The 26769-nt window shown below is 46.6% G+C and overlaps 1 protein-coding gene across 1 annotated transcript; it reads right to left on the bottom strand.

Moving 5' to 3' along the window:
* Positions 1-1579: 1579 nt before the first annotated feature.
* On the bottom strand, positions 1580-25000 carry LOC124016417 (palmdelphin-like). Its single transcript, XM_046331978.1, has 9 exons — positions 24703-25000; positions 18889-18940; positions 18001-18081; positions 13349-13464; positions 9686-9758; positions 7799-7832; positions 7443-7499; positions 1907-2082; positions 1580-1657 (listed from the first exon to the last, which is right to left on the bottom strand). The coding sequence occupies exons 2-9, from the start codon at positions 18931-18933 to the stop codon at positions 1580-1582; spliced, it is 660 nt and encodes a 219-aa protein (XP_046187934.1). The 5' UTR covers positions 18934-18940; positions 24703-25000.
* Positions 25001-26769: the final 1769 nt, after the last annotated feature.

Here is a 26769-nt window from a genome sequence, read left to right as displayed (position 1 = left end):
GTCATATCTCTTTGCTTATTTGAGCTGTTCCTGCCATAATATGGACTTGGTATTTTACCAAATAGGGCCATCTTCTGTATACCACCCCTACCTTGTCACAACACAACTGATTGGCTCAAACATATTAAGAAGAAAATACATTTCACAAATTAACAAGGCACACCTGTTAATTGAAATGCATTCCAGGTAACTACTTCATGAAGCTGGTTTAGAGAATTCCAAGAGTGTGCAAAGCTGTCATCAAGGCTAAGGGTGGCTACTTTTAAAGAATCTAAAATATATTTGAATTTGTTTAACACTTTTTAGGTTACTACAATGATTCCATATGTGTTATTTCATAGTTTTGATGTCTTGACTTTTATTCTACAATGTAGAAAACAGTAAAAATGAAGAAAAACCCTTGAATGAGTAGGTGTGTTGACTGGTACTGTACTTCAAAATACACAATATACAAATATCTTTAAAAACCTAAATACTCTTAAAACGTGAAAACATTCTATCGAAAATCTTTTTTGGGGGGGAATATTTAGGTTTATAACACCACAGCAGAAGATTCTGATGAGTAAGCTAAAAGTGAAGCCCGACAGCGTTCTCTACTACATGGTTTCCCAACCCTCTCCTCGCCCCCCAGACGGTTCACATTTTTGTTTTAACCCTGAACTGGCACACCTGATTCAAATAGTCAACACCCAAAATGAGCTCCTGTAAAACTGCAGGCCTTAACACTGAGAAAGTGTAATGGCATCAGCTCCCAACAAAGTTTTAGCTCTGAATAGTGTGGACCCTATAGACTCTGGAAAAGTGTTAACTTGAACACTCAGAGTTGATTCAATGCTGAAGAATTTGCTGTGAACATCCCTACTGGATTCCACTGTCTCTGTGAATTAACTGAAGCTCTAGGACTTTAACTCAATGAATGTCATTAAATCAGTTAAAGAAGCCAGGCAGACAGAGTATGATGAATCATTCAGTACAGTACAAGCATACAGTACATTGACAAACAGTACATACAGAACTGATTTATTACAAAACAGAAAAAAAGTGTCACCACGTCTCTCTTTCACTGCCCCGTCTCTCCCAGAATTTATACTTCCATCACATTGATGGGTCTTCTTCTACCCGTCTTAAGAGGGCCGGGAATCAGGGACGAGAGGAATCACAGAGGGATTTCCCAAGATACATCAGCACTGACGACGGGAAGAACGCCACGTTTCCTGAACTCCTCCATCTCCTCTTCCTCCACCTCTGTCCCGTCCCGTCCTCCACCTCTGTCCCGTCCCGTCCTCCACCTTCCTCAGGAAATACAGCTCCGTGACACCCTTATTACGGAGCTCACCTTGTATTAAAAAGGAGATGAGATACCATTACCTTAGCTTGAATAACATCTTTAATGAGACCAAACAGGTTTATGTTCCACAGAGCATTATGGGTACTGTAGTTAATCATGCTACCCACCTCATCACCAGGAAGTCTGGGCAGGAGGTCTCCAGGGAGACCCCAGTGATGTTACAAAAGCCCCTCATGTCTAACTGGAAGGTGCTGTTGCCGTTGACAATGGAGATGCTGTCGGGTATATACACTACTTGCACCAGCCGCCATGCCGGTTCCGGTTCTGGTGTTGGTAGCAGATGTAAACTCCATGGTGACTGTCTTCTCTCTGTGAGAGAAGAGATGTGGTTATTATTGGTTTTCATACAGCAGCCACAAAAACAATAGAAACAATCACAATATTTTTTTAAAACTATTAAAAAAACAATTGCAATGAATAAATGGGGAATGACAAGTAAAATGCAATTTAATCCAAAATGGCACCCTATTCCCTTTATCAACCTTTAATTTAGACCACGGACAAAAGCAGTGCTCTACATACAGGGAAGAGGGTGCCATGTAGGGAATAGGGTGCTACCTTGAGAGCTAATTTGGTTGAGTAATACCAGGGGTGGCTCACACTGTCTACGACGAGGGCCCATCTTCCCAAGAGCTGCTGGTCTAGTCGTTGTGGATCCATGGGCTTAAGGAGGTCCTCACAGCCTAGAGCAGCAGCAGGAGCTGATTGGCTCGAAGACAGGAAGCAGAGGAGAGCTGTGGCATATAGAGCGAACATGGCTTCAGTATCTAGGTTTCACTATATCTATACACCATATCTACAGTATATCTATCATATCTAAAACATGTTTCACTATAATTATCTTGTATTTCTATATCAACAGTATGTCTATACTTCATTGATGTGTCTGTGTGTATAGAACACTGGTGCTGGGATAGAGGGGTCCAGTCAAAGCTCTGCTGTCCTGCTATGGTGAAATGTTCTTCAAATGTCAGAAAGTTGCACAGTTATAGTGCCAGGAAAATGACTCCTTTCTATGGCAAATTCCAGGATTGCAAAATAAAAAAACGTTTTTTTAATGCTCATCTCATGTACAGTTTTGTGCTCATTCAAACCAGTGATCTTTTGGTTACTGTCCCAATGCTCTTAGCCACTAGGCTACCTGCTGCCCCATTTTTATACTCTCCCAATTAATACATTTCTTAGTAAGAGTTTTTTCTACAGACAAACAGTATTGCTTTGGTATAGCATACTTCAGTAATAAGGCACGAGAGGGGTGTGGTATTTGGCCAATATACCAAGGCTAAAGGCTGTTCTTATGCACAAATCAACACGGAGTGCCTGATTTGGCCACATACCACAAACCCCTGAGGTGTCTTATTGCTATTATAAACTGGTTACCAAGGAAACAAATGACTGGTTTTGTCATACCCGTGGTATACGGTCTGATATACCACAGCTATCAGACAATCAGCATCCAGGGCACAAACCACACAGTTCATAAAATACAATGACCTTTGCTATGTTCAGAGCACTGGTGTGGCAAAAGCCTGTGTGGGAAAAAGTTAGTGTCTGCATTCCAAATGGCACCCTAGTGCCCAAGAGCCCTGGTCAAAGATAGTGCACTATGAAGGGAGCGGGGTGCCATTTGGGATGCACAGTTGTGTGTTTGGACTCTTCCCGTCAAAGGTTACTCCATAATCTGTGTGTTTTAGCTTAGAATGGAGCAACATGGTAGTTTTTCATTGTCCAATGTTGACAAATGGTGAGACAGGAGACAGGACATCAAATAATATTTCACAAGTGTCAGTTTAATCACTAAACCATTATTGAATAGTTCAAAAGTATCCCGTTGAACGAAAGATATACATAAACCCCCACTCCCACTTGATTTCATGGTGGCTATATACATGTCAGAGCACTGTTTTTATTCTATGGAAAATACACTGAGAAAATAAAATGCATAGAATTTAGATATAAAAACATACTTTCCCTTTAACAATTGATAATGGACCAAAATAAGATTAAAACATGTTGACTCCAATGCTTCCCACAGTTGTGTCAAGTTGGTTGGCTGTCCTTTGAGTGGGGCTCCTTTCTTAATCCACACAGAAAGCTGTTGCAGTTCTTAACACTGAAACCGGTGCGCCTGACACCTGTTACCAAACCCTGTTCAAAGGCATTTCAATATGTTGCTTGCCCATTGACCCTCAATGGCACACAATCCATGTGCAAGTGAATTTAACAAGTGGCATCAATAAGGGATCATAGCTTTCACCTGGTCAGTCTGTCATGGAAAGAGCAGGTGTTCCTAATGTTTTGTACACTCAGTGACCTACTTTCAACCAGAGACCATAGACCCTGGTCAACAGTAGAGCACTTTGTTAGGACTAGGGTTTCATTTGTGACACATACCTACTGTACTGGTCATGATTCAATCCTCAGGCCTTTCTGACACATACCTACTGTACTGGTCATGATTCAACCCACAGGCCTTTCTGACACATACCTACTGTACTGGTCATGATTCAACCCACAGGCCTTTCTGACACATACCTACTGTACTGGTCATGATTCAACCCTCAGGCCTTTCTGACACATACCTACTGTACTGGTCATGATTCAACCCTCAGGCCTTTCTGACACATACCTACTGTACTGGTCATGATTCAACCCTCAGGCCTTTCTGACACATACCTACTGTACTGGTCATGATTCAACCCTCAGGCCTTTCTGACACATACCTACTGTACTGGTCATGATTCAACCCACAGGCCTTTCTGACACATACCTACTGTACTGGTCATGATTCAACACTCAGGCCTTTCTGACACATACCTACTGTACTGGTCATGATTCAACCCTCAGGCCTTTCTGACACATACCTACTGTACTGGTCATGATTCAACCCACAGGCCTTTGACACATACCTACTGTACTGGTCATGATTCAACCCTCAGGCCTTTCTGACACATACCTACTGTACTGGTCATGATTCAATCCTCAGGCCTTGCATTGGACAAAATAAGATAAGGGCCTTCGATAAGCATTTCCCTTGTAAAATAATTAACTAAAAACACACATAAGCGCCCCCCCAAACAGAACTCTTATCACAGCCTGCACAGTTCAGTTTAAAGCAGGTTCTGTGTGAATAGTAGGAAGGATACACAGATATAGCATAATGGATCAAGACTGGTCTTTCATTCTCAGTACCAGCCAACAGTAACACAGCCAAGGCTAACAGGGTTGTGTTCATTAGAAAAAAATACTGAGTTCATCAGGGTTGTGTTCATCCGTGTTGTGTTCATCCGTGTTGTGTTCATCAGGGTTGTGTTCATCAGGGTTGTGTTCATCAGTGTTGTGTTCATCAGTGTTGTGTTCATCAGTGTTGTGTTCATCAGGGTTGTGTTCATCAGGGTTGTGTTCATCAGTGTTGTGTTCATCAGTGTTGTGTTCATCAGTGTTGTGTTCATCAGGGTTGTGTTCATCAGGGTTGTGTTCATCAGGGTTGTGTTCATCAGTGTTGTGTTCATCAGGGTTGTGTTCATCAAAATAAAAAAAACTGACTCGAACAGGGAGGGCCTACCTGGACCTGGTCCAATAAGAAAAACAATGGTTTTGAATTTTCATTTCAAAACATTTCGCCCTACTGAACAAAACCCAGGTTCCTCTGGATGGGTAACTGAGCTATACCCTTAGGGAAGGAGATCCACAAGGCACTTCAGTAATAACACCATCTTACCACCCCCCATCATTCACAGTGTTAGAGGCAGACTCAAGTCCCTCTTGTAGTATTAGACAGAGAAAGCATTGGAGAATTTGGTAGAGATAGAGAGCGAATGAAATGATTGATCACATGACAGAGCAGCACTGGCAGGTCTTGCATTTGGGAGCCACATCGACCCCTCCCTCCGCCTCTCCCCTGGTAGCGGTCAGTGTCTCTGGGGCGGCTGGAGCCTGCTCCCCCAAGGCCAGGGTCTGGGCCTTGGATGGGAACAGCAGGGGCTCCTGCTCTGGCTCAGTCCGGGGCTCCACTAGGGACACCTCCAGGAACTGGCCCCCAGGGAGGATGGCTGATTCTGGGGCCACCGAGGCCTCCTCTTCCCCCTCGACTTCCACTTCAGTCTTCACTTCCACATCGCCCTCTGCCGGCTCGCCTGCAGCCTCTCCCTCTGCGTCGGGCCTGGGGGTGAGTAAGGTCTCAGAGTAGACGGGAACGGCAGTCACAATGCCATCTGGGGCTTGCAAGTCAGACAAAGGAGCTTCCTCTACTGGCTGTGCCTCTTCTTCTCCACCACTGTTTCCCACACCCTCCATCTGTCCTCCTAAATCTCCTATTACTGTGTCCATCTGTCCTTCTCCTAAATCTCTAGTTACTATGTCCATCTGTCCTTCTCCTAAATCTCCTATTACTATGTCCATCTGTCCTTCTCCTAAATCTCCAGTTACTGTGTCCATCTGTCCTTCTCCTAAATCTCCTATTACTGTGTCCATCTGTCCTTCTCCTAAACCTCCAGTTACTATGTCCATCTGTCCTTCTCCTAAACCTCCGGTTACTGTGTCTGCCTCTGTCTCAGTCTCTTTTGCTACTTCTGAGGACTCTTCAGGAGTTGTCTCTGGTTTCGCCTTCTCAATTCCTCCTTCCTCAGGAGATTCTGACCTCTGATTGGACGCGGCCGAGTCTAGTTCCTGTTCCTGACCCATAGAGGAAAGATCATTTGCCAGCTCGTCTCCCTCGTCATTGATAATCACTCGCTCCGCTCGCATCATGATCAGTCCTCCTTCCTCGATTACCGGAGCCTCGCCTGGCTCCGCCTCCGTGAACCCCAGGAACGTCATGGTAATGGCACCATCTTCAGGGACGACTGTCACTGGACCGTTGGTGCTGTTGTGCAGTTCGCCCTCCTCTGATGCATTGTGGGTAGCAGCTTGCCCCTCCCCCTCTCCTCTCCCATTGGTGAGGATCTCAGCTCGTTCCAATAGTGCTGCCTCAACTGTTCCTAAAACTGTGACAAGACAGACAGATCATAGTTAGGAAATGTTTCACTCATTTTCCCAGTCTTCTATCAGCAAGACCCTTGGCAAGGATGCACATGAATCTTACCAAGCTCTGGAAAGTCCAGCTAGAATAGTGAGCACGGAAGAAGCAGGAGAGTGGAACATTTGTAGAAACTTGGAGAAAGACAAGAAAAGAGGCCGGCCAATGGGACGAGTGATATTAGAAATCTAAAAGAAGTGAAGAGAGAGCAGCTTCCAGAATCAACGCTGTTCTGGACTCATGACAGAAGGTCCTAATGATAGGAGTGACATTTCAGCACCAAGCCTAAGGCATGTTGCCGGTCCCTGTGACCCTGAATCCAACCAACCAGATCATTTCCACTGACTTGGCTTGTGTTGTGTGCTCTTTGCCACATAGAAATAGAATTACTAGACCCATCATGGTGCAGCCAAACAGCAGTGGTCTAAAGGAATTTTCACGTTCTAGAAATTATATTTCTATGCTTTCCCCTGATAACTTCACACATGAGATTCTTCATCAGCATCAATTTATAAGTATTCCATCTCATTCAAATGCATAGATACTGTATGCATGTATGAACTTCCACTGACGAATTAATACAACGTATTGCCTTTGTAATACAAATACCATCAAAAGGCCAGTACAGTCTGTAGTGTCTTCTGGGACTACAACCCATTTCAATTGATTCAGAGTGAAGGATGAAGAGTGAAGGATGAAGAGTGAAGGATGAAGGATGAAGATGTGAAGGATGAAGATGTGAAGGATGAAGATGTGAAGGATGAAGATGTGAAGGATGAAGATGTGAAGGATGAAGATGTGAAGGATGAAGATGTGAAGGATGAAGGATGAAGATGTGAAGGATGAAGATGTGAAGGATGAAGATGTGAAGGATGAAGGATGAAGATGTGAAGGATGAAGATGTGAAGGATGAAGATGTGAAGGATGAAGATGTGAAGGATGAAGATGTGAAGGATGAAGGATGAAGGATGAAGATGTGAAGGATGAAGGATGAAGATGTGAAGGATGAAGATGTGAAGGATGAAGATGTGAAGGATGAAGATGTGAAGGATGAAGATAACATTGTTAACCCCTTACCGGATTCAGCCTCTACTTCTTCCTGTCCATTCTCCAAGATAACTGCTTGGTCTGCTTCTGTGGGAATATATGGAAATAAGACTCTTTTTAAATCAGTGTTTATTAAGCCCAACATTCAACTGTCCCGATTCTGTTCAAATCTATTGGGTTATTTACGATGTCTTTTTACCACACATCACATTCATTAACAACTCAAACAGAAACAAAGATGTATTATTTTATCTTTCAACAATTCAATTGATTGGGTCAAGTAATATCAAGCTAGTGGAGCAACGACTGCTACCAGCGGTTGCCCACAGTAACCGGTGACGACAGCTAGACAGTCGCTCATTCATTCAGAGACGGGTGACACCTACCTGCTGTAGCCTCCACCACCGCCACCGCTGCATTCTATTGGAGGAGACAGACAGGGGCGGGGTTAGACACTCCAACCACATGACCCTAGATGAGGAATGCCATTATAAAAGGGTAGATGAGCAATGTCATTCACGCATTTTCAACCCACAAGAGGGAGCTAATGAGACTTTAGGGCCCAGCATCCACCAGCGACTACTCAATAACTAATATCCCTACTTTAAAAAGTAGACTCAGTGAAATGACGTTGCCACAAGCAGCGCCGCAGATATTGAGATGAGTGAGATGCAAAGACTTCCCTCTCACACAGTATCTGCGCGTGTGTACGGGGTTCTCTCAGTTACAGCCTGGTAGCCAGGGCACCGAAACAGCATAGAAGTTGAACCTCGCGCTTCAGCGCTCTTAGTTGTTACGGAAATTGACCCACTATGGCGTTTTACTTTCTGCTTCTACGTCGGATCACCGAGTCGACCTTTAAAGAGGGTGGGAGGACAACCCCTTTATAACAAAAGCTCAGTGTTGAGGGTAGCCCCATCTCTGCCATGCCACAAAAACCCCCACTATCATACGAGTCAACCTTCACCGGTCTGCTCCTTGGCTACGAGACTAAACAACACGCTCGGCGTGCGATTCCCGTCTCTACAACCTCTAAAATCAAAGGTTAGGAGAAGAAATACAAACATAAGAACAAAAGACTTGAAGAGCAGGAGAATTCTTTGTTGTAAAATACAAGGTCATTCTGAGGTAAACAGTCACAGTTGCCTTGAGGTGGAGCGATCACACGTCTAAGTGGTACATTGTTGATGCAAGGAGGGCTTGGTCTTGGTAAAGCTCCTGCCTCTGAACAAGAGGTGCTACATCAAAGCTGCATGGTACATTGTTGATGCAAGGAGGGCTTGGTCTTGGTAAAGCTCCTGCCTCTGAACGAGAGGTGCTACATCAAAGCTGCATGGTACATTGTTGATGCAAGGAGGGCTTGGTCTTGGTAAAGCTCCTGTCTCTGAACGAGAGGTGCTACATCAAAGCTGCATGGTACATTGTTGATGCAAGGAGGGCTTGGTCAAGCTCCTGTCTCTGAACGAGAGGTGCTACATCAAAGCTGCATGGTACATTGTTGATGCAAGGAGGGCTTGGTCTTGGTAAAGCTCCTGCCTCTGAACGAGAGGTGCTACATCAAAGCTGCATGGTACATTGTTGATGCAAGGAGGGCTTGGTCTTGGTAAAGCTCCTGTCTCTGAACGAGAGGTGCTACATCAAAGCTGCATGGTACATTGTTGATGCAAGGAGGGCTTGGTCAAGCTCCTGTCTCTGAACGAGAGGTGCTACATCAAAGCTGCATGGTACATTGTTGATGCAAGGAGGGCTTGGTCTTGGTAAAGCTCCTGTCTCTGAACGAGAGGTGCTACATCAAAGCTGCATGGTACATTGTTGATGCAAGGAGGGCTTGGTCTTGGTAAAGCTCCTGTCTCTGAACGAGAGGTGCTACATCAAAGCTGCATGGACGTATTATTATGGGATGTATTATTCCTCTGAAAGGAGCCTCGTCGGTCAGGACTGGTGGGAAGAACGGACGTAATGATCGGGGCTACTTGTTCTAGCATGTATTCTAGCTAGCCCATTCAATTGGTCTGCGTGCATCAGTGAGTGTTTGTGTGCGTTACTCACAGCTTGGCCATCCTAATTCTCTCTGTGTCTGTAGGTGTGTGTAGGTGCGCACATTTTAGTGCCAGATGTCCTCACAAGAGTAGTAAACCAAGTGAGGCCAGTCCTGACTTGTAAAAAAATATATTTTAGGATTAGAATTAAGAGTTTAGGGGAAAAATGTGAATCAATTGTTGGTCCCCAAAAGGTCTTCACAAGTATAGTAAGACAGTGTGTGTGTAACTCACAGCTCGGCCATCTTCCATCTGCTGCTCCAGTTTCTCCTCCTCCTCCGTTAACCGTTGACTCTCTGTCTGCAACCTGACACACACACAGACACACAGTTCTTTAGCGTTCAGTTCCAACCTCAGCCAGAACAAACCATTCACTTTTAACCTCACATTGATAAAAAGGTAGTGCTATAAGAAACTTACAATACATGTAAATACACTACGAGGTACAGAGACTATAACCCCTACGAGGTATAGAGACTATAACCCCTACGAGGTGCAGAGACTATAACCCCTACGAGGTACAGAGACTATAACCCCTACGAGGTGCAGAGACTATAACCCCTACGAGGTGCAGAGACTATAACCCCTACGAGGTACAGAGACTATAACCCCTACGAGGTGCAGAGACTACAACCCCTACGAGGTGCAGAGACTACAACCCCTACGAGGTGCAGAGACTATAACCCCTACGAGGTGCAGAGACTATAACCCCTACGAGGTGCAGAGACTATAACCCCTACGAGGTATAGAGACTATAACCCCTACGAGGTACAGAGACTATAACCCCTACGAGGTGTAGAGACTATAACCCCTACGAGGTATAGAGACTATAACCATTACGAGGTACAGAGACTATAACCCCTACGAGGTACAGAGACTATAACCCCTACGAGGTGTAGAGACTATAACCCCTACGAGGTACAGAGACTATAACCCCTACGAGGTACAGAGACTATAACCCCTACGAGGTACAGAGACTATAACCCCTACGAGGTGCAGAGACTACGACCCCTACGAGGTACAGAGACTACGACCCCTACGAGGTACAGAGACTACGACCCCTACGAGGTACAGAGACTATAACCCCTACGAGGTACAGAGACTATAACCCCTACGATGTACAGAGACTATAACCCCTACGAGGTGCAGAGACTATAACCCCTACGAGGTGCAGAGACTACAACCCCTACGAGGTGCAGAGACTATAACCCCTACGAGGTGCAGAGACTATAACCCCTACGAGGTGCAGAGACTATAACCCCTACGAGGTATAGAGACTATAACCCCTACGAGGTACAGAGACTATAACCCCTACGAGGTGTAGAGACTATAACCCCTACGAGGTATAGAGACTATAACCATTACGAGGTACAGAGACTATAACCCCTACGAGGTACAGAGACTATAACCCCTACGAGGTGTAGAGACTATAACCCCTACGAGGTACAGAGACTATAACCCCTACGAGGTACAGAGACTATAACCCCTACGAGGTACAGAGACTATAACCCCTACGAGGTGCAGAGACTACGACCCCTACGAGGTACAGAGACTACGACCCCTACGAGGTACAGAGACTACGACCCCTACGAGGTACAGAGACTATAACCCCTACGAGGTACAGAGACTATAACCCCTACGATGTACAGAGACTATAACCCCTACGAGGTGCAGAGACTATAACCCCTACGAGGTGCAGAGACTACGACCCCTACGAGGTACAGAGACTATAACCCCTACGAGGTACAGAGACTACAACCCCTACGAGGTGCAGAGACTACGACCCCTACGAGGTGCTGAGACTACGACCCCTACGAGGTGCTGAGACTACGACCCCTACGCCGTGCAGAGACTACGAGCCCTACGAGATGCACAGACTACGAGCCCTACGAGGTGCAGAGACTACAACCACTACGAGGTGCAGAGACTACGAGCCCTACGAGGTGCAGAGACTACGACCCCTACGAGGTGTAGAGACTATAACCCCTACGAGGTGTAGAGACTATAACCATTACGTCGTGCAGAGACTACGAGCCCTACGAGGTGCAGAGGCTACGACCCCTACGAGGTGCTGAGACTACGACCCCTACGCCATGCAGAGACTACGAGCCCTACGAGATGCACAGACTACGAGCCCTACGAGGTGCAGAGACTACAACCACTACGAGGTGTAGAGACTACGACCCCTACGAGGTGCAGAGACTACGACCCCTACGAGGTGCAGAGACTACAACCACTACGAGGTGTAGAGACTACGACCCCTACGAGGTGCAGAGACTATGACCCCTACGAGGTGTAGAGACTATAACCCCTACGAGGTGTAGAGACTATAACCATTACGAGGTACAGAGACTATAACCCCTACAAGGTGCAGAGACTATAACCCCTACGAGGTATAGAGACTATAACCCCTACGAGGTGTAGAGACTATAACCACTACGAGGTGTAGAAACTATAACCACTACGAGGTGTAGAGACTATAACCCCTACGAGGTACAGAGACTATAACCCCTACGAGGTACAGAGACTATAACCCCTACGAGGTATAGAGACTATAACTACTACGAGGTGTAGAGACTATAATCCCTACGAGGTGCAGAGACTATAACCCCTACGAGGTGTAGAGACTATAACCCCTACGAGGTGTAGAGACTATAACCCCTACGAGGTGCAGAGACTATAACCCCTACGAGGTGCAGAGACTACGACCCCTACGAGGTACAGAGACTATAACCCCTACGAGGCACAGAGACTATAACCCCTACGAGGTGTAGAGACTATAACCACTAAAGTCAGAGATGGGTGTATAATCTGAAGCTGGGATCTAACAAACAGCCACAACCCTAGACAGACAACATGGAGAGTATAGAATGTCTTAGAGAATAAGAGTCTTCATACAGCTACGGTGTAGACTATGAGGTGAGGCTGGCCTCCAACAAACACACTGCACGTACAGCACAACACATATAAGAGTTGAGAGTATAGAAAGCCCTAGAAAGAAAGTGTGGTGAGTATGGTATCTATGGTGTGAACCAAGCATCGAGAGTATCTAGTAAGTATCTAGCCCTATACAGGTAACATAGTGAGTAAACATGTAGCCCTATACAGGTCATGTAGTGAGTATACAGGTAGCCCTATACAGGTAACGTGGTGAGTATACAGGTAGCCCTATACAGGTAATGTAGTGAGTATACATGTAGCCCTATACAGGTAACGTAGTGAGTATACAGATAGCCCTATACAGGTAATGTAGTGAGTATACAGGTAGCCCTATACAGGTAATGTAGTGAGTATACAGGTAGCCCTATACAGGTAATGTAGTGAGTATACAGGTAGCCCTATACAGGTAATGTAGTGAGTATACAGGTAGCCCTATACAGGTAATGTAGTGAGTATACAGGTAGCCCTATACAGGTAATGTAGTGAGTATACAGGTAGCCCTATACAGGCAATGTAGTGAGTATACAGGTAGCCCTATACAGGTAACGTAGTGAGTATACAGGTAGCCCTATACAGGTAACGTAGTGAGTATACAGGTAGCCCTATACAGGTAACGTAGTGAGCATACAGGTAGCCCTATACAGGTAATGTAGTGAGTATACAGGTAGCCCTATACAGGTAATGTAGTTAGTATACATGTAGCCCTATACAGGTAATGTAGTTAGTATACATGTAGCCCTATACAAGTAATGTGGTGAGTATACAGGTAGCCCTATACAGGTAATGTAGTGAGTATACAGGTAGCCCTATACAGGTAATGTAGTGAGTATACAGGTAGCCCTATACAGGTAATGTAGTGAGTATACAGGTAGCTCTATACAGGTAATGTGGTGAGTATACATGTAGCCCTATACAGGTAATGTGGTGAGAATGGGGTATATAATAGGAGATTCCTACTTGTCTATGTGTTGCTCCATCTCCTGGGCCTGGGAGCCCCACAGCGGGGAACGAGGCTCTGAGGATGTGGGGGAAGAGGGGCCGTCCATCAGCCACTGGTCTCTAAGAGACTTCCTCTGGATGGAGAAAGAAAGCGCGAGAGAGGGAGGGAGGACACAGGGAGAGAGAGAGGGAGGGAGGACACAAGGAGAGAGGACACAGGAAGAGAGGGAGGACACAAGAAGAGAGGACACAGGAAGAGAGGGAGGACACAGGAAGAGAGGGAGGACACAAGAAGAGAGGGAGGACACAGGAAGAGAGGGAGGACACAAGAAGAGAGGACACAGGAAGAGAGGGAGGACACAAGAAGAGAGGACACAGGAAGAGAGGGAGGACACAAGAAGAGAGGACACAGGAAGAGAGGGAGGACACAGGAAGAGAGGGAGGACGCAAGAAGAGAGGACACAGGAAGAGAGGGAGGACACAGGGAGAGGGGGAGGGGGGACACAAGGAGAGAAAGAGAAGCATGTCAGTCAACATTGTCAACTTCATAGGCATCATCCAAATCATGCACTCCTACTCAGACACAACATGAGCTTAATGCAACATGGCATTGTCTTTAAATCTGACAGGTTTGTCTTCATTCTCACACACTATTGTTATGTTGTCAGCCGGTGGCTGTGACCTTTAAACCTCCCCATCCAATCAGCTTAGGTCACATCTCTCTAACAGGTGTCCCATCCCTTTAACACTCCAATAAAGCCCTCAACAGGTGTCCCATTCATTTAACACTTCAATAAAGCCCTCAACAGGTGTCCCATCCCTTTAACACTCCAATAAAGCCCCCAACAGGTGTCCCATTCATTTAACACTTCAATAAAGCCCTCAACAGGTGTCCCATCCCTTTAACACCCCAATAAAGCCCTCAACAGGTGTCCCATCCCTTTAACACTCCAATAAAGCCCTCAACGGGTGTCCCATCCTTTTAACACTCCAATAAAGCCCTCAACGGGTGTCCCATCCTTTTAACACTCCAATAAAGCCCTCAACAGGTGTTCCATCCCATATCCCATACATTCGGACAGGAACACACTCCTTTCTGCCCCAAGTGTGCACTTGCTCACCTCACCTTATCGATGTAAGATTACTAGCCTATGCTTACACCAATCCAATGCTTTTAAATGCATGAGGGGGAGTGAATGAGTACACACTTTTGCGAGCAAGGTAACGAATTGGGACACAGGGTCTCTCCTATCCCACCACTGCCTTCCCCTCCCCCTCTCCTCTCCGCTGGCCCCCTCTCACCACCACAGCTGAAGGTGAAATGCACAGCAGAGCACTGACAGGAAGTCTGCAGAGAGCACTTCCTTCCTGTTTCTGTCGCGGCACAGGTCCTCTCAGAGTGCCAAAATGTGTGTTTGCAGAACACCTCCCTCTAACCCAACAGGACTAATATGAAGTTCAATTAAATGTATTGTTTTCTCATTCTAAGAAATACCTCATCAAGAGGGCCAGAGGTTTGATTGGTGGGTAAAAACCCAGAAATTCAGATTAGTAAAAAGATGTGATGGGTCCGTACTCCAAAAGATGTCGCATAAACCTTACTACATTTAATGATAAAATAATATGTATTTTGACTGCATCAGGGATAGAGTACACAGACGTTTCAGCTTTACAGTGTGTAGGTACTGAAGACAAAGAGTGCGGACAGCCTCGCAACTTTTTGCATAATTAAGAAATACCCATCGTCCTCCAAGAGTGGCTGAAAACAAAAACAGTCCACCTCCTTCCCCCAGAGGACTAAAATCAGATCAGGTTACATGATTATAACAATTAGAAGGCTATAGCACCTCTGTTGAACTGCGAGGCAGCAACTTTATAGGCGACTTTTACACTACCTTCAGAGTAATAATAATAATATAATAATAATATATGCCATTTAGCAGACGCTTTTATCCAAAAAGCGACTGAGTATGCCGCTTCAATGAGTCTGTTCCCTTAATAGACGACCTCTTTAAAAACGGTCCATTTAAATGCATTTCACTGAGTGGACTTTGCAGTTAGCATTGCGTGGCTTCTTCTTATTCATGTTAGGCCACTTTAATAGCCCTTTTAAAGCTGGGGGGGGGGGGGGGGGGGTGATAGCAGGCTGTAATTGACCTCTGAGGAAGTCTAGAGACCACTGCTGGTGACAGCCATTGAGAGGTCAATACTACCTTTACCTCTGAGGAGTACAGAGCAGGGTTTGTTCCTTCGGTAGTCGATACAGTACAGTTGCAGACAAGAGGCATTATTGTAGGCTAGAAGTTAGCCAACCAAAAATGGTGGTTTATGCAAGTTCGTTACAATTTAGCCTCATAAGGGTGGTTGGGGGAATCATTCTTGGAGGTGGATCCAGATAGCAGACTAAGGCAGACCAGTCACCTGAAACCAGTTTCTCATTGGGTGTACACAAGCACACAGCAAGGATTTGAGGAATGCGCCCCAGGGCAGTGGGAACGCCAATCTGGAAGTGGTGTGAAAACAATGGAGCCGTCCAGTGCAGAGAGCAGAGCACGTAAACACACGCACACCATTCTAGTGAAGGAAGGACAAACCTCCAAACTCTGGCAGGCCGTTTCAGGAAGGGTGTGTGTGTTCTCAAGTAGACTAGGAGTGTTGCTTGGAATGGAGTTTGGAACTGAAGTAGGCCCCTTGCTAACAAGCTGGAATGAGTCCGTAGAGTTTTGGCGGAACAACATTATGGCTACATTCTACATTTGTGGGGAAAGAAGAATGAATGCGGGGGTTCTGTCCAGTATCCACCACCATATTCATAGAGAGCCTGTCTGTCTGAGTGTCTGTGTGTCTGTGTGTCTGTGTGTCTGTGTGTCTGAGTGTCTGTGTGTCTGAGTGTCTGAGTGTCTGTGTGTCTGTGTGTCTGTGTGTCTGAGTGTCTGAGTGTCTGAGTGTCTGTGTGTCTGTGTGTCTGTGTGTCTGTGTGTCTGTGTGTCTGAGTGTCTGAGTGTCTGTGTGTCTGTGTGTCTGTGTGTCTGTGTGTCTGTGTGTCTGTGTGTCTGTGTGTCTGTGTGTCTGAGTGTCTGAGTGTCTGTGTGTCTGTGTGTCTGTGTGTCTGTGTGTCTGTGTGTCTGTGTGTCTGTGTGTCTGTGTGTCTGAGTGTCTGAGTGTATGTGTGTATGTGTGTCTGTGTGTCTGTGTGTCTGTGTGTCTGTGTGTCTGAGTGTCTGAGTGTCTGAGTGTCTGAGTGTCTGAGTGTCTGAGTGTATGTGTGTCTGAGTGTCTGAGTGTATGTGTGTCTGAGTGTATGTGTGTATGAGTGTCTGAGTGTATGAGTGTCTGAGTGTCTGTGTGTCTGTGTGTCTGTGTGTCTGAGTGTCTGTGTGTCTGTGTGTCTGTGTGTCTGAGTGTCTGAGTGTCTGTGTGTCTGTGTGTCTGAGTGTCTGAGTGTCTGTGTGTCTGTGTGTCTGTGTGTCTGTGTGTCTGAGTGTCTGAGTGTCTGAGTGTCTGTGTGTCTGTGTGTCTGTGTGTCTGTGTGTCTGTGTGTCTGTGTGTCTGAGTGTCTGTGTGTATGTGTGTCTGTGTGTCTGTGTGTCTGTGTGTCTGTGTGTCTGAGTGTCTGAGTGTCTGAGTGTCTGAGTGTCTGAGTGTCTGAGTGTATGTGTGTCTGAGTGTCTGAGTGTATGTGTGTCTGAGTGTATGTGTGTATGTGTGTATGTGTGTATGAGTGTATGAGTGTCTGAGTGTCTGTGTGTCTGAGTGTCTGAGTGTCTGAGTGTCTGAGTGTCTGAGTGTCTGTGGTCACTTTTCTGGCCATTTGACGTTACACTTCAGAATAAATAGTCCTACATAGTGAGAGGGGTGACTGGTCGGGGACAGTGAGAGGGGTGACTGGTCGGGGACAGTGAGAGGGATGACGGGCCGGGGACAGTGAGAGGGATGACGGGCCGGGGACAGTGAGAGGGGTGACGGGCCGGGGACAGTGAGAGGGGTGACGGGCCGGGGACAGTGAGAGGGGTGACGGGTCGGGGACAGTGAGAGGGTTTCGGGGACAGTGAGAGGGTGACGGGCCGGGGGACAGTGAGAGGGTGACTGGTCGGGGACAGTGAGAGGGGTGACTGGTCGGGGACAGTGAGAGGGGTGACTGGTCGGGGACAGTGAGAGGTGGTGACGGGTCGGGGACAGTGAGAGGTGGTGACGGGTCGGGGACAGTGAGAGGGGTGACTGGTCGGGGACAGTGAGATGGGTGACGGGTCGGGGACAGTATGAGGGGTGACTGGTCGGGGACAGTGAGATGGGTGACGGGTCGGGGACAGTGAGAGGGGTGACTGGTCAGGGGACAGTGAGAGGGGTGACGGGTCGGGGACAGTGAGAGGGGTGACGGGCCGGGGACAGTGAGAGGGGTGACGGGCCGGGGACAGTGAGAGGGGTGACGGGCCGGGGACAGTGAGAGGGGTGACGGGCCGGGGACAGTGAGAGGGGTGACGGGTCGGGGACAGTGAGAGGGGTGACGGGTCGGGGACAGTGAGAGGGGTGACTGGTCGGGGACAGTGAGAGGGGTGACTGGTCGGGGACAGTGAGAGGGGTGACGGGCCAGGGGACAGTGAGAGGGGTGACTGGTCGGGGACAGTGAGAGGGTGATGGTCAGACCTTCAGAGTGTGTGTGTGTGTGTCACCTTGAGCTGCTGTAGCCTCAGCCGCTCCTCCTCCATCTCCCTCTTGGCCCTCTCCTGTTCCTCCTGCAGACGACGCTTCTCCTGAGAGAGAGGGGAGAGAGCGAGAGAGAGGGAGGAGAGAGTGCAAGAGAGAGGGAGAGAGAGCAAGAGAGAGGGGGAGAGCAAGAGAGAGGGGGAGAGCAAGAGAGAGGGGGAGAGCAAGAGAGAGGGGGAGAGCAAGAGAGGGGAGAGCAAGAGAAGGGGAGAGAGGGGGAGAGAAAGAGAGAGGGGAGAGAGGGGGAGAGCAAGAGAGAGGGGGAGAGAAGAGAGAGGGGGAGAGAAAGAGAGAGGGGGAGCAAGAGAGAGGATGGGGGAGCAAGAGAGAGGGGGAGCAAGAGAGAGAGGGGGGAGCAAGGGAGAGAGGATGGAGGGGTGAGGGGGCCCGAGAGAGAGAGGATAGAGGGGTGAGGGGCCCGAGAGAGAGGATAGAGGGGTGAGGGGGCCCGAGAGAGAGAGGATAGAGGGGTGAGGGGGCCCGAGAGAGAGAGGATAGAGGGGTGAGGGGGCCCGAGAGAGAGAGGTGGAGTGATAAACAAAGAGGAAGAAAATAGAAACAGAGGGAGAATAAAGAGAAAACAGAAAGATGAGGTGAAGATGTAAAAGAAAAGAGGAGAACACCTGGTCAAACCTGTCACACAGGAACCCTCACCATAGAGAGGTGGTCACCCTGTCACTGTGTCTCCATGGAAATACTGTGGCGTTGTTTTACTGGGCTGAGGGAGGCGGCCTGGTGCGACACACTGCACTATTGGTAAATTATTCAGTAGCTATGGACAGACAGCGCAAGGAGCAGTGCTTAGTTTCCATGGGCCTGTATGTGTGGTTGTGTGTGTCAGGTGCTTGACTCACAGTGATCGCCTGCAGTCTCTGTTGGTACTTCTCTGCCTCGTCCATCTTCAATCTGTGTGACAAGAAGTTAAAGGTTATAGGTCACAGATATCATTTACCTTAGGAAGTAGTTCAAGTGCTGCTCTAGGAACAGTTTAGCCTTTAAGAGCACAATTAATACAGTTATATGGACAGGTGGGGACCTGATCCTAGATCAGCCCTGACCCAGAGATACCTGGAAGCCTTAGTTGTTTATCTGGACGTTTCTATCTAGCTTGTGTTGTTTCACATTACGTATCCCTTGTGACATGGCCTCGGGCATCACAAGGCAAGTGACTGTATAACTACATGTTTGTATCCTCACAGCTGACACACAGCGGGACAATATGACTAGCCTGACTTGGTACGTATGAACACAGCCTGGAGGATGTGCTGCACCCGCCAACCTTTATTATAGAGCCTTTGTTTCCTACAACGTAGAAACAGATCATATATGCCATTTAGCAGACGCTTTTAACCAAAGCCTGCATACATTTTACATACGGGTGGTCCCAGGAATTGAACCCACTATCCTGGCTTTTCAACCGCCATGCTCTACCAACTGATCTATAGAGGACCAGGAGATATATTTCTCCTGTGTAGAAACGACAGTGATATTTCCTACTCGCCAAGGGAATACTGGAGACTAGACCCAACGCACACAAAATGATCAAGTCCACTAGAAAAACATGACAATCACTAGTTTATACCTGCGATCTGGTGTAAAAAGCAACCCATCCCCACCTACCCTTCATTCTTCTACACACAGTTCCCATCCTCTGCTCCAAGCCTTAGAAAACTCCCTGATTACCTCCCTCAAACCCCAACCTCCCTGGTGTTTGGAGGCATTGGGGCTATGGACAGCTTATAACCAGCTTATGAGCCTCCGTAGGGACTACGCCGGGTCTCATGGGGAGCCAGGAATAGCAGTGAGGAGATAAACAAATCGTCTTTGATGAGGAGCATTGTTGAGCTCCCTACAGACCGAGTCTGATAATTAGATACAATATGATGATACGCAGCAGAGAGAGGGAGAGAGAAAGTTGGAGAAAACTTGCACAATGACTTCGTATTAGTCCAAGAGGGGTGGTGATCTCCTACATGCTTCTACGCCACATGAGGGCCAGTGTGTAGACACTCCTTCCAGACCAGGTCCATACGCACTATACTGTTAACTCAATGACATTTACAAATCAAATTGTAAGTGTAGACTAACAGTGAAATGCTGACATACAGGTCCTTCCCAACAATGCAGAGATAACACAAGGAATAAATACACAATGAGTAACTAATATATATATATATATATAGTGTCCGTTACAGTAGGTGAGAAACGTCATCTTATGGACCCACCACACTAGCTAGCGGTGGCTAACGTTTATTTGGTTGGCATGGCTTCAGTGCAAACACTCTCAGAGCCTTGGTGTGAAACACACACAGTGTGTAAAAGGATGTATATTTGCCCTGTGGGGAGGCTACATGGTTTCTGCTAGCGTAGCGTTAGCACTCGCTGTGGGAACAGGTGGTTGTATAGCAGGGGCAGTAGCGTATCTTAATCACGACGGGCCCAGGTGCCCCAAAACAATTACGGGCCCCTACCACCACCCGTATTTCCCTTAAAATGTCAATAATTTTGTTGGTACGGCTGTGTGTTAATATTACTAAGCATTGTAACAGCAGAGCAGAACCAGAGCAGAACCTAATCTAAGGGCACATTTGAAACTGTTACCAGAGAAGCCGCAATATAGAACAATATATTCAGCACAAATACAAACAAAAAAAATCATTAAAATAACTTATCGGCAAATAATAGGCAATAGCCTATATTATAAAACATAAGTATATAGATCAATCTCTTGACAGAAACACAGCTAATGACCCAGGACATGTTCGCTGAAGTCGCGCACGGTGGCAAAACTGACATACCGCTATTTCAAATGATCTGCCTCCTGCAGAGGCCGATAGCAAAAACACCAGCAAATCAATCAAGAGGAGCATCCAAACAGATGTCTTAAATGGCAGAATGTCTCTTAACAGTATATGATACGCATGTGCTTACTAATTATTCATATAGCCTAGTTAAACGTATAGGCTATGATGACAATGAAATGGCTCAGTGGCCGTGCACCAAAACATGGTTTCCTAAGACAGATCGTGCATAGTCGAAGAATGACAAGCAATGTATATTCATCTCAATAAATCTGGATTTAAATAGGCTGTCTGGGCAGCCTGCCCTGTAGAAAATAGAAGCTTACTCACTCATTTGATTGACATTCGACGGGCCTTGCGCTCTGCGAAGTCATTGACTAAGGCATTCAAATCCATGGTGCCGGCCCTGGTGATTTCAACGGACAGAACAGCCAACCCACTCAGTCTCTCCTGTCCCATGCTGCTCCTCAGGTATGATTGACTTGTTTTCATTTTGGAAAAGGAGCGCTCGGCACTGGCTACCGTTACAGGCAGAGTCATGAAAAGGAGCATCGCTGTAACTACTTCCCAAAATGTGACTGAATTGTAATGCACAATTCTGACCAGGTCTCTCAGCGTAGTGTGCTTGGCTATTTCCTTCTTACAAATAGGCCCTGAGAGAGAGTAATTGGCCAGGTAAGCTTGCTGATACATCTGTGCTGTGATGTTCAGCCAGTCAGGCCTGAGGTCTCGTAGAGCGCATCATCATCTGCGTTGGCCAGGGTCGTGGGATGGATGGATGGAGTCAGACTCGACGTTGCCCGCAGACTTTTAAATCTGTTTGACAGCTGGTGGATAACGATGTCAATCTTTGCATTAAAGTTGTTAATCTTTGCATTAAAGTTGTTGACTCTAAAACTACTCTCCCCAGAAGACAGTCGCTCGTCCTCATAAAACTGTTTCATCTCTGGCACATTTTTGACAGAGTTGTTGAGAGTCAGGTTAAGATTGTGCATTGCGCAATGCACATAAACAGCATGCGGCTCTTTATCTGATATTCTGGCCGGCACACGCCGGATAGACAGGGGCTCATGTTAGCAGCTCCATCATACCCCTGCCCACGCCATTTTGAAATATCCAGCCCATTATCCTCTATGCTGCCCAGGATTTTATGTCGAGTCTCCAGAAATCCCAAAAACAACTGTGATGGTCAGATCTGTGGTGACATTATTTACATCCCTTATCAATCTCACATAGCGATGAACTTGGATTAACTGGTCTACTTTGGAAACATCCGGTCTGGTGTCCATAATAGAAAGAAAAGAAAAAATGGGTCTCCCTGAATGTCACATTTCACTCGCTCAGCGAAGATTTAAATCAGCTCATTTTGGATTTGAGGACGGGGATAGTTAACGGACCCTGAGGTAGTTAACGGATGACAGCAGTTCAATTATACTGAGAAAATTCCCACTGTTGGCTTTGCCTCAGCTTTTCACAGTGCCCTCTGAACGCCAAGTTACATGATGCAAGCGTGAAAGTTACATTAATAGGATAGGCGTCCCGCTAGCGGCACACCTCGACAACATCCGGTGGAATTGCAGAGCGCGAAATTCAAATTACATAAATATTTAACATTCATGAAAATACAAGTGTTATACATCAAAATAAAGATGAACATCTTGTTAATCCAGGCTTTACGGCGAAAGCATACCCTGCAATTATCTGAGGACAGCGCCCCACTTACAAAAGCATACCCTGCAATTATCTGAGGACAGCGCCCCACTTACAAAAGCATACCCTGCAATTATCTGAGGACAGCGCCCCACTTACAAAAGCATACCCTGCAATTATCTGAGGACAGCGCCCCACTTACAAAAGCATACCCTGCAATTATCTGAGGACAGCGCCCCACTTACAAAAGCATACCCTGCAATTATCTGAGGACAGCGCCCCACTTACAAAAGCATACCCTGCAATTATCTGAGGACAGCGCCCCACTTACAAAAGCATACCCTGCAATTATCTGAGGACAGCGCCCCACTTACAAAAGCATACCCTGCAATTATCTGAGGACAGCGCCCCACTTACAAAAGCATACCCTGCAATTATCTGAGGACAGCGCCCCACTTACAAAAGCATACCCTGCAATTATCTGAGGACAGCGCCCCACTTACAAAAGCATACCCTGCAATTATCTGAGGACAGCGCCCCACTTACAAAAGCATACCCTGCAATTATCTGAGGACAGCGCCCCACTTACAAAAGCATACCCTGCAATTATCTGAGGACAGCGCCCCACTTACAAAAGCATACCCTGCAATTATCTGAGGACAGCGCCCCACTTACAAAAGCATACCCTGCAATTATCTGAGGACAGCGCCCCACTTACAAAAGCATACCCTGCAATTATCTGAGGACAGCGCCCCACTTACAAAAGCATACCCTGCAATTATCTGAGGACAGCGCCCCACTTACAAAAGCATACCCTGCAATTATCTGAGGACAGCGGCCCACTTACAAAAGCATACCCTGCAATTATCTGAGGACAGCGCCCCACTTACAAAAGCATACCCTGCAATTATCTGAGGACAGCGCCCCACTTACAAAAGCATACCCTGCAATTATCTGAGGACAGCGCCCCACTTACAAAAGCATACCCTGCAATTATCTGAGGACAGCGGCCCACTTACAAAAGCATACAAACATTTTCAAGCCAAGTAGAAGAGTCACAAAAGTCAGAAATAGCAATAAAATTAATCACTTACCTTTGATGATCTTCATCTGGTTGCACTCACAAGAGTCCCTGTTTTGTTCGATAAAGTTCCTCTTTATGTCCCAAAAACTCAGTTTTGTTGGCATGTTTTGTTCAGTAATCCACTGGCTCAAAGGCGGTCACAACAGGCAGACGAATTCATCCTAATAGTACCGGTAAAGTTTGTCGAAACATGTCAAACAATGTTTATAATTCATCCTCGGGTTGTCTATTGTCTAAATAATCGATAATATTTCAACCGGACAATAGCGTCTTCAATTGAAAGGAAAAAGAACAAAGGGTGCGCATTTGGTCACGTGCTCAAAGGAGCTCTGGTTCATTCTGCATGCCACTTACAAAATGGTCTCATTCTTCCTAATTTTTCAGAATACAAGCCTGAAACAAATGTCTGACTGTTGACATCTAGTGGAAGCCATAGGAACTGCAATCTGGGTCCTAACCCAACAGAATGTATAGGCATTCAATTGAAAATTACACACATCCAAAATATCCCACTTCCTGGATGGATTTTCCTCAGGTTTTCGCCTGCCATATCAGTTCTGTTATACTCAGACATCATTTTAACAGTTTTGGAAACGCCAGAGTGTTTTCTATCCAAATCTACCAATTATATGCATATCCTAGCTTCTGGGCCTGAGTAAAAGGCTATTTGGGCAACTCAGTCATCCAAACTTACGAATACTGCACCCTATCCTAAAAAAGTTAACTATGCGCTGCAACACCTGTCGCCAGAAATGTGCTGCGTTACGCACGCCTTTCTCCATTTCTGCGTCAAAAGGTGCCATTGAGCTTCCACTGCTCATATACCAAACAGGCACCCATGTGAATCTGGGATGTCTCATGACATGCTATTTTGGATGTTAGATGGCACCAATCTCTCACCCCATTCACCCTCGCATCAGAGAAGAAAAGGGCACTCCAATCTCCGAACAGCCAGCAAAGATCACAATACGTGCAATCTAGCTTGGCCGAATAACATAGCCATGTAAGTGGTAATTTGATTCCAGCCTTGGTTGTAGTGGTGTAGTATGACTTGAAAAAACACCGCCTTTCGTCATCTCTTGGGAATGGGCCAGTAGGTTTACACGAGCCTAATGCAATAACATGCCATTTAACTTTTGCATCCACATTTGTTGCATAATGTCCTGTCAGTTGGATAGGTAAAAAGGCCATCTGTCCCACTTCCACAGCCGCCACGATTCTAGCCTCGCCCTGCTCCTCTTCCTCCACGCCCGGGGATAGCTTGTCCGGCCTGGCTTGTGCTCAGGGTCGTATCCTCCGATATCTGACAACCTGTATCCTCCTCTGTCAAAGCTGCTTCTTCTGGCACGATGGAACAGCTTGGCCTTGGCTCACTTGACCCGCTAAAAGCTGCTGCTGGCGATGAGAAACCTACATCCTCTTCTGGTCCCGTTACATTGCTTGTGCTAGTAAACGGCTGCACTTGAACTGCATCTGAAAAATGAAACATTTTGATACCTCCTTTGCTTTCTCATTTTTGGCCTTTTGGGCTCCACTTTTTAAATCCGTAATTTTTTTATTCTCGACTTTCTCTCTTTACTCATTTTTACGGCCGTTGTCTCGTTAGCTAGCTCAACGATGACAGAAACAACAACACTTTGGAAAGTATTTGCACAATGAATCCAAGAATGCATTTCATTATCTAAACATGGCATTGAAACTATTAAATAATATGATTTATTTAGCAAGTTAATTGGATTTATTGTCATCAATACACTAAAATATCACGCTGACGTATGTAGTGGCATCAGTGGGATCATTTATCATAAAGGCTACATTAAAGAAAGATCTTCTCATCAAATGGTAGACGTGATGGACCCGCATCAACAATTAATACTTGGGCACGGTGAGGCGGTATTCAAATTACATAGGGGGCCCGCAGCTCCAGGCCCGGGTACGTAGTGGGACGTGATGTGACTACATAGGGGGCCCGCAGCTCCAGGCCCGGGTACGTAGTGGGACGTGATGTGACTACATAGGGGGCCCGTAGCTCCAGGCCCGGGTACGTAGTGGGACGTGATGTGACCACATGTCAGTCTCTCACAGACACACGGTTACTCAGCAGTAATAGAAGGTTGTGGACATGTCGTGCACAAGTACACATTGAGGTGGACGTGTTGGGGGTTGTGTCAAACTCACATGAGGGGTTTCTAGTCAAGTCTCAGATCAAATGATGAGGGTTAGGTTGGGAAAAGGCTAAATCAGTCCATACGGTGACATCACCGTGGCGATCAAACAGAGTTCAGCCACGCACACTGACACAATTACCCCCGTGTTGCCGTCGGCGACCGACGCAGCACGACACACTTCAAAGCAATGACTGTTTCTGCTCCATTTCCTCCTGACATTTGGAGTTAGAGGGGGACAGAGACCAGGCTGACCCTGAGAGGTTCAAACAGGAAACACACACACACACCCGTTGTCCATTAGCACAGGTAGAGGTTGTACTTGCTAGTGGAGCATGTCAACACTACCTCAATTAGCGCAGTAATGTTAAGTAAATGTGCGTGTATGGCTTCATTTACATGCATGATGGTTTTAGGGTGCAGACAACAGTTGTACAGTAGTGGCTAAAGCATAAACAGACTGGGATCCTATCCAGGCTATTCCACTAGTACCCCGGGGTTCTGATCTGTACCTAGTAAGCTACTACGAAGGCGTCATGCCATGGGATAAGACAATGGTTTACACTACAGTGGAGGTCGTACTGGAGCAATACACATTGCACTGAAGGTTGGGTCATTTGGGAGTGAAGATGAGATCGTAAAAAGGGCTCACTTGTTGCCATGGAGACAGAGTTAATCCAATCTAGAGTGTGAATAAGTATATTTTAAGTCTGAGCGGCCCGGGGAAGTATTTTACTTTCCGAGAGGACTTCAACAAATCAGAATTATCTGGGTTCTACGCCCCTAGCCTCTGGGAGGAAGTGCAACTGTGCTCGACTAGCCTTGACTGGCTACCTCTTGTCGACAGAAAGGAAGTCCGGTCTGGTGTGTGAATGTGAGAGAGATGCGTTGTGGAGATAAGGTGGTGTGTGTGTCTGTGGGGTGGGGGTGCGGAGGGGGTGGACAGGCTTCAGCATTCAGCATCCAACACAACAAGACAGCCTTTCAAAGGATGCCGAATAGCACCATGGGCCCAACAAATAAAAATAAAGAATC

The sequence above is a fragment of the Oncorhynchus gorbuscha genome, linkage group LG26 (assembly GCF_021184085.1).
Source record: "Oncorhynchus gorbuscha isolate QuinsamMale2020 ecotype Even-year linkage group LG26, OgorEven_v1.0, whole genome shotgun sequence".
Lineage (NCBI taxonomy): Eukaryota > Metazoa > Chordata > Actinopteri > Salmoniformes > Salmonidae > Oncorhynchus > Oncorhynchus gorbuscha.
This window is presented reverse-complemented; position numbering and strand designations above follow the sequence as displayed.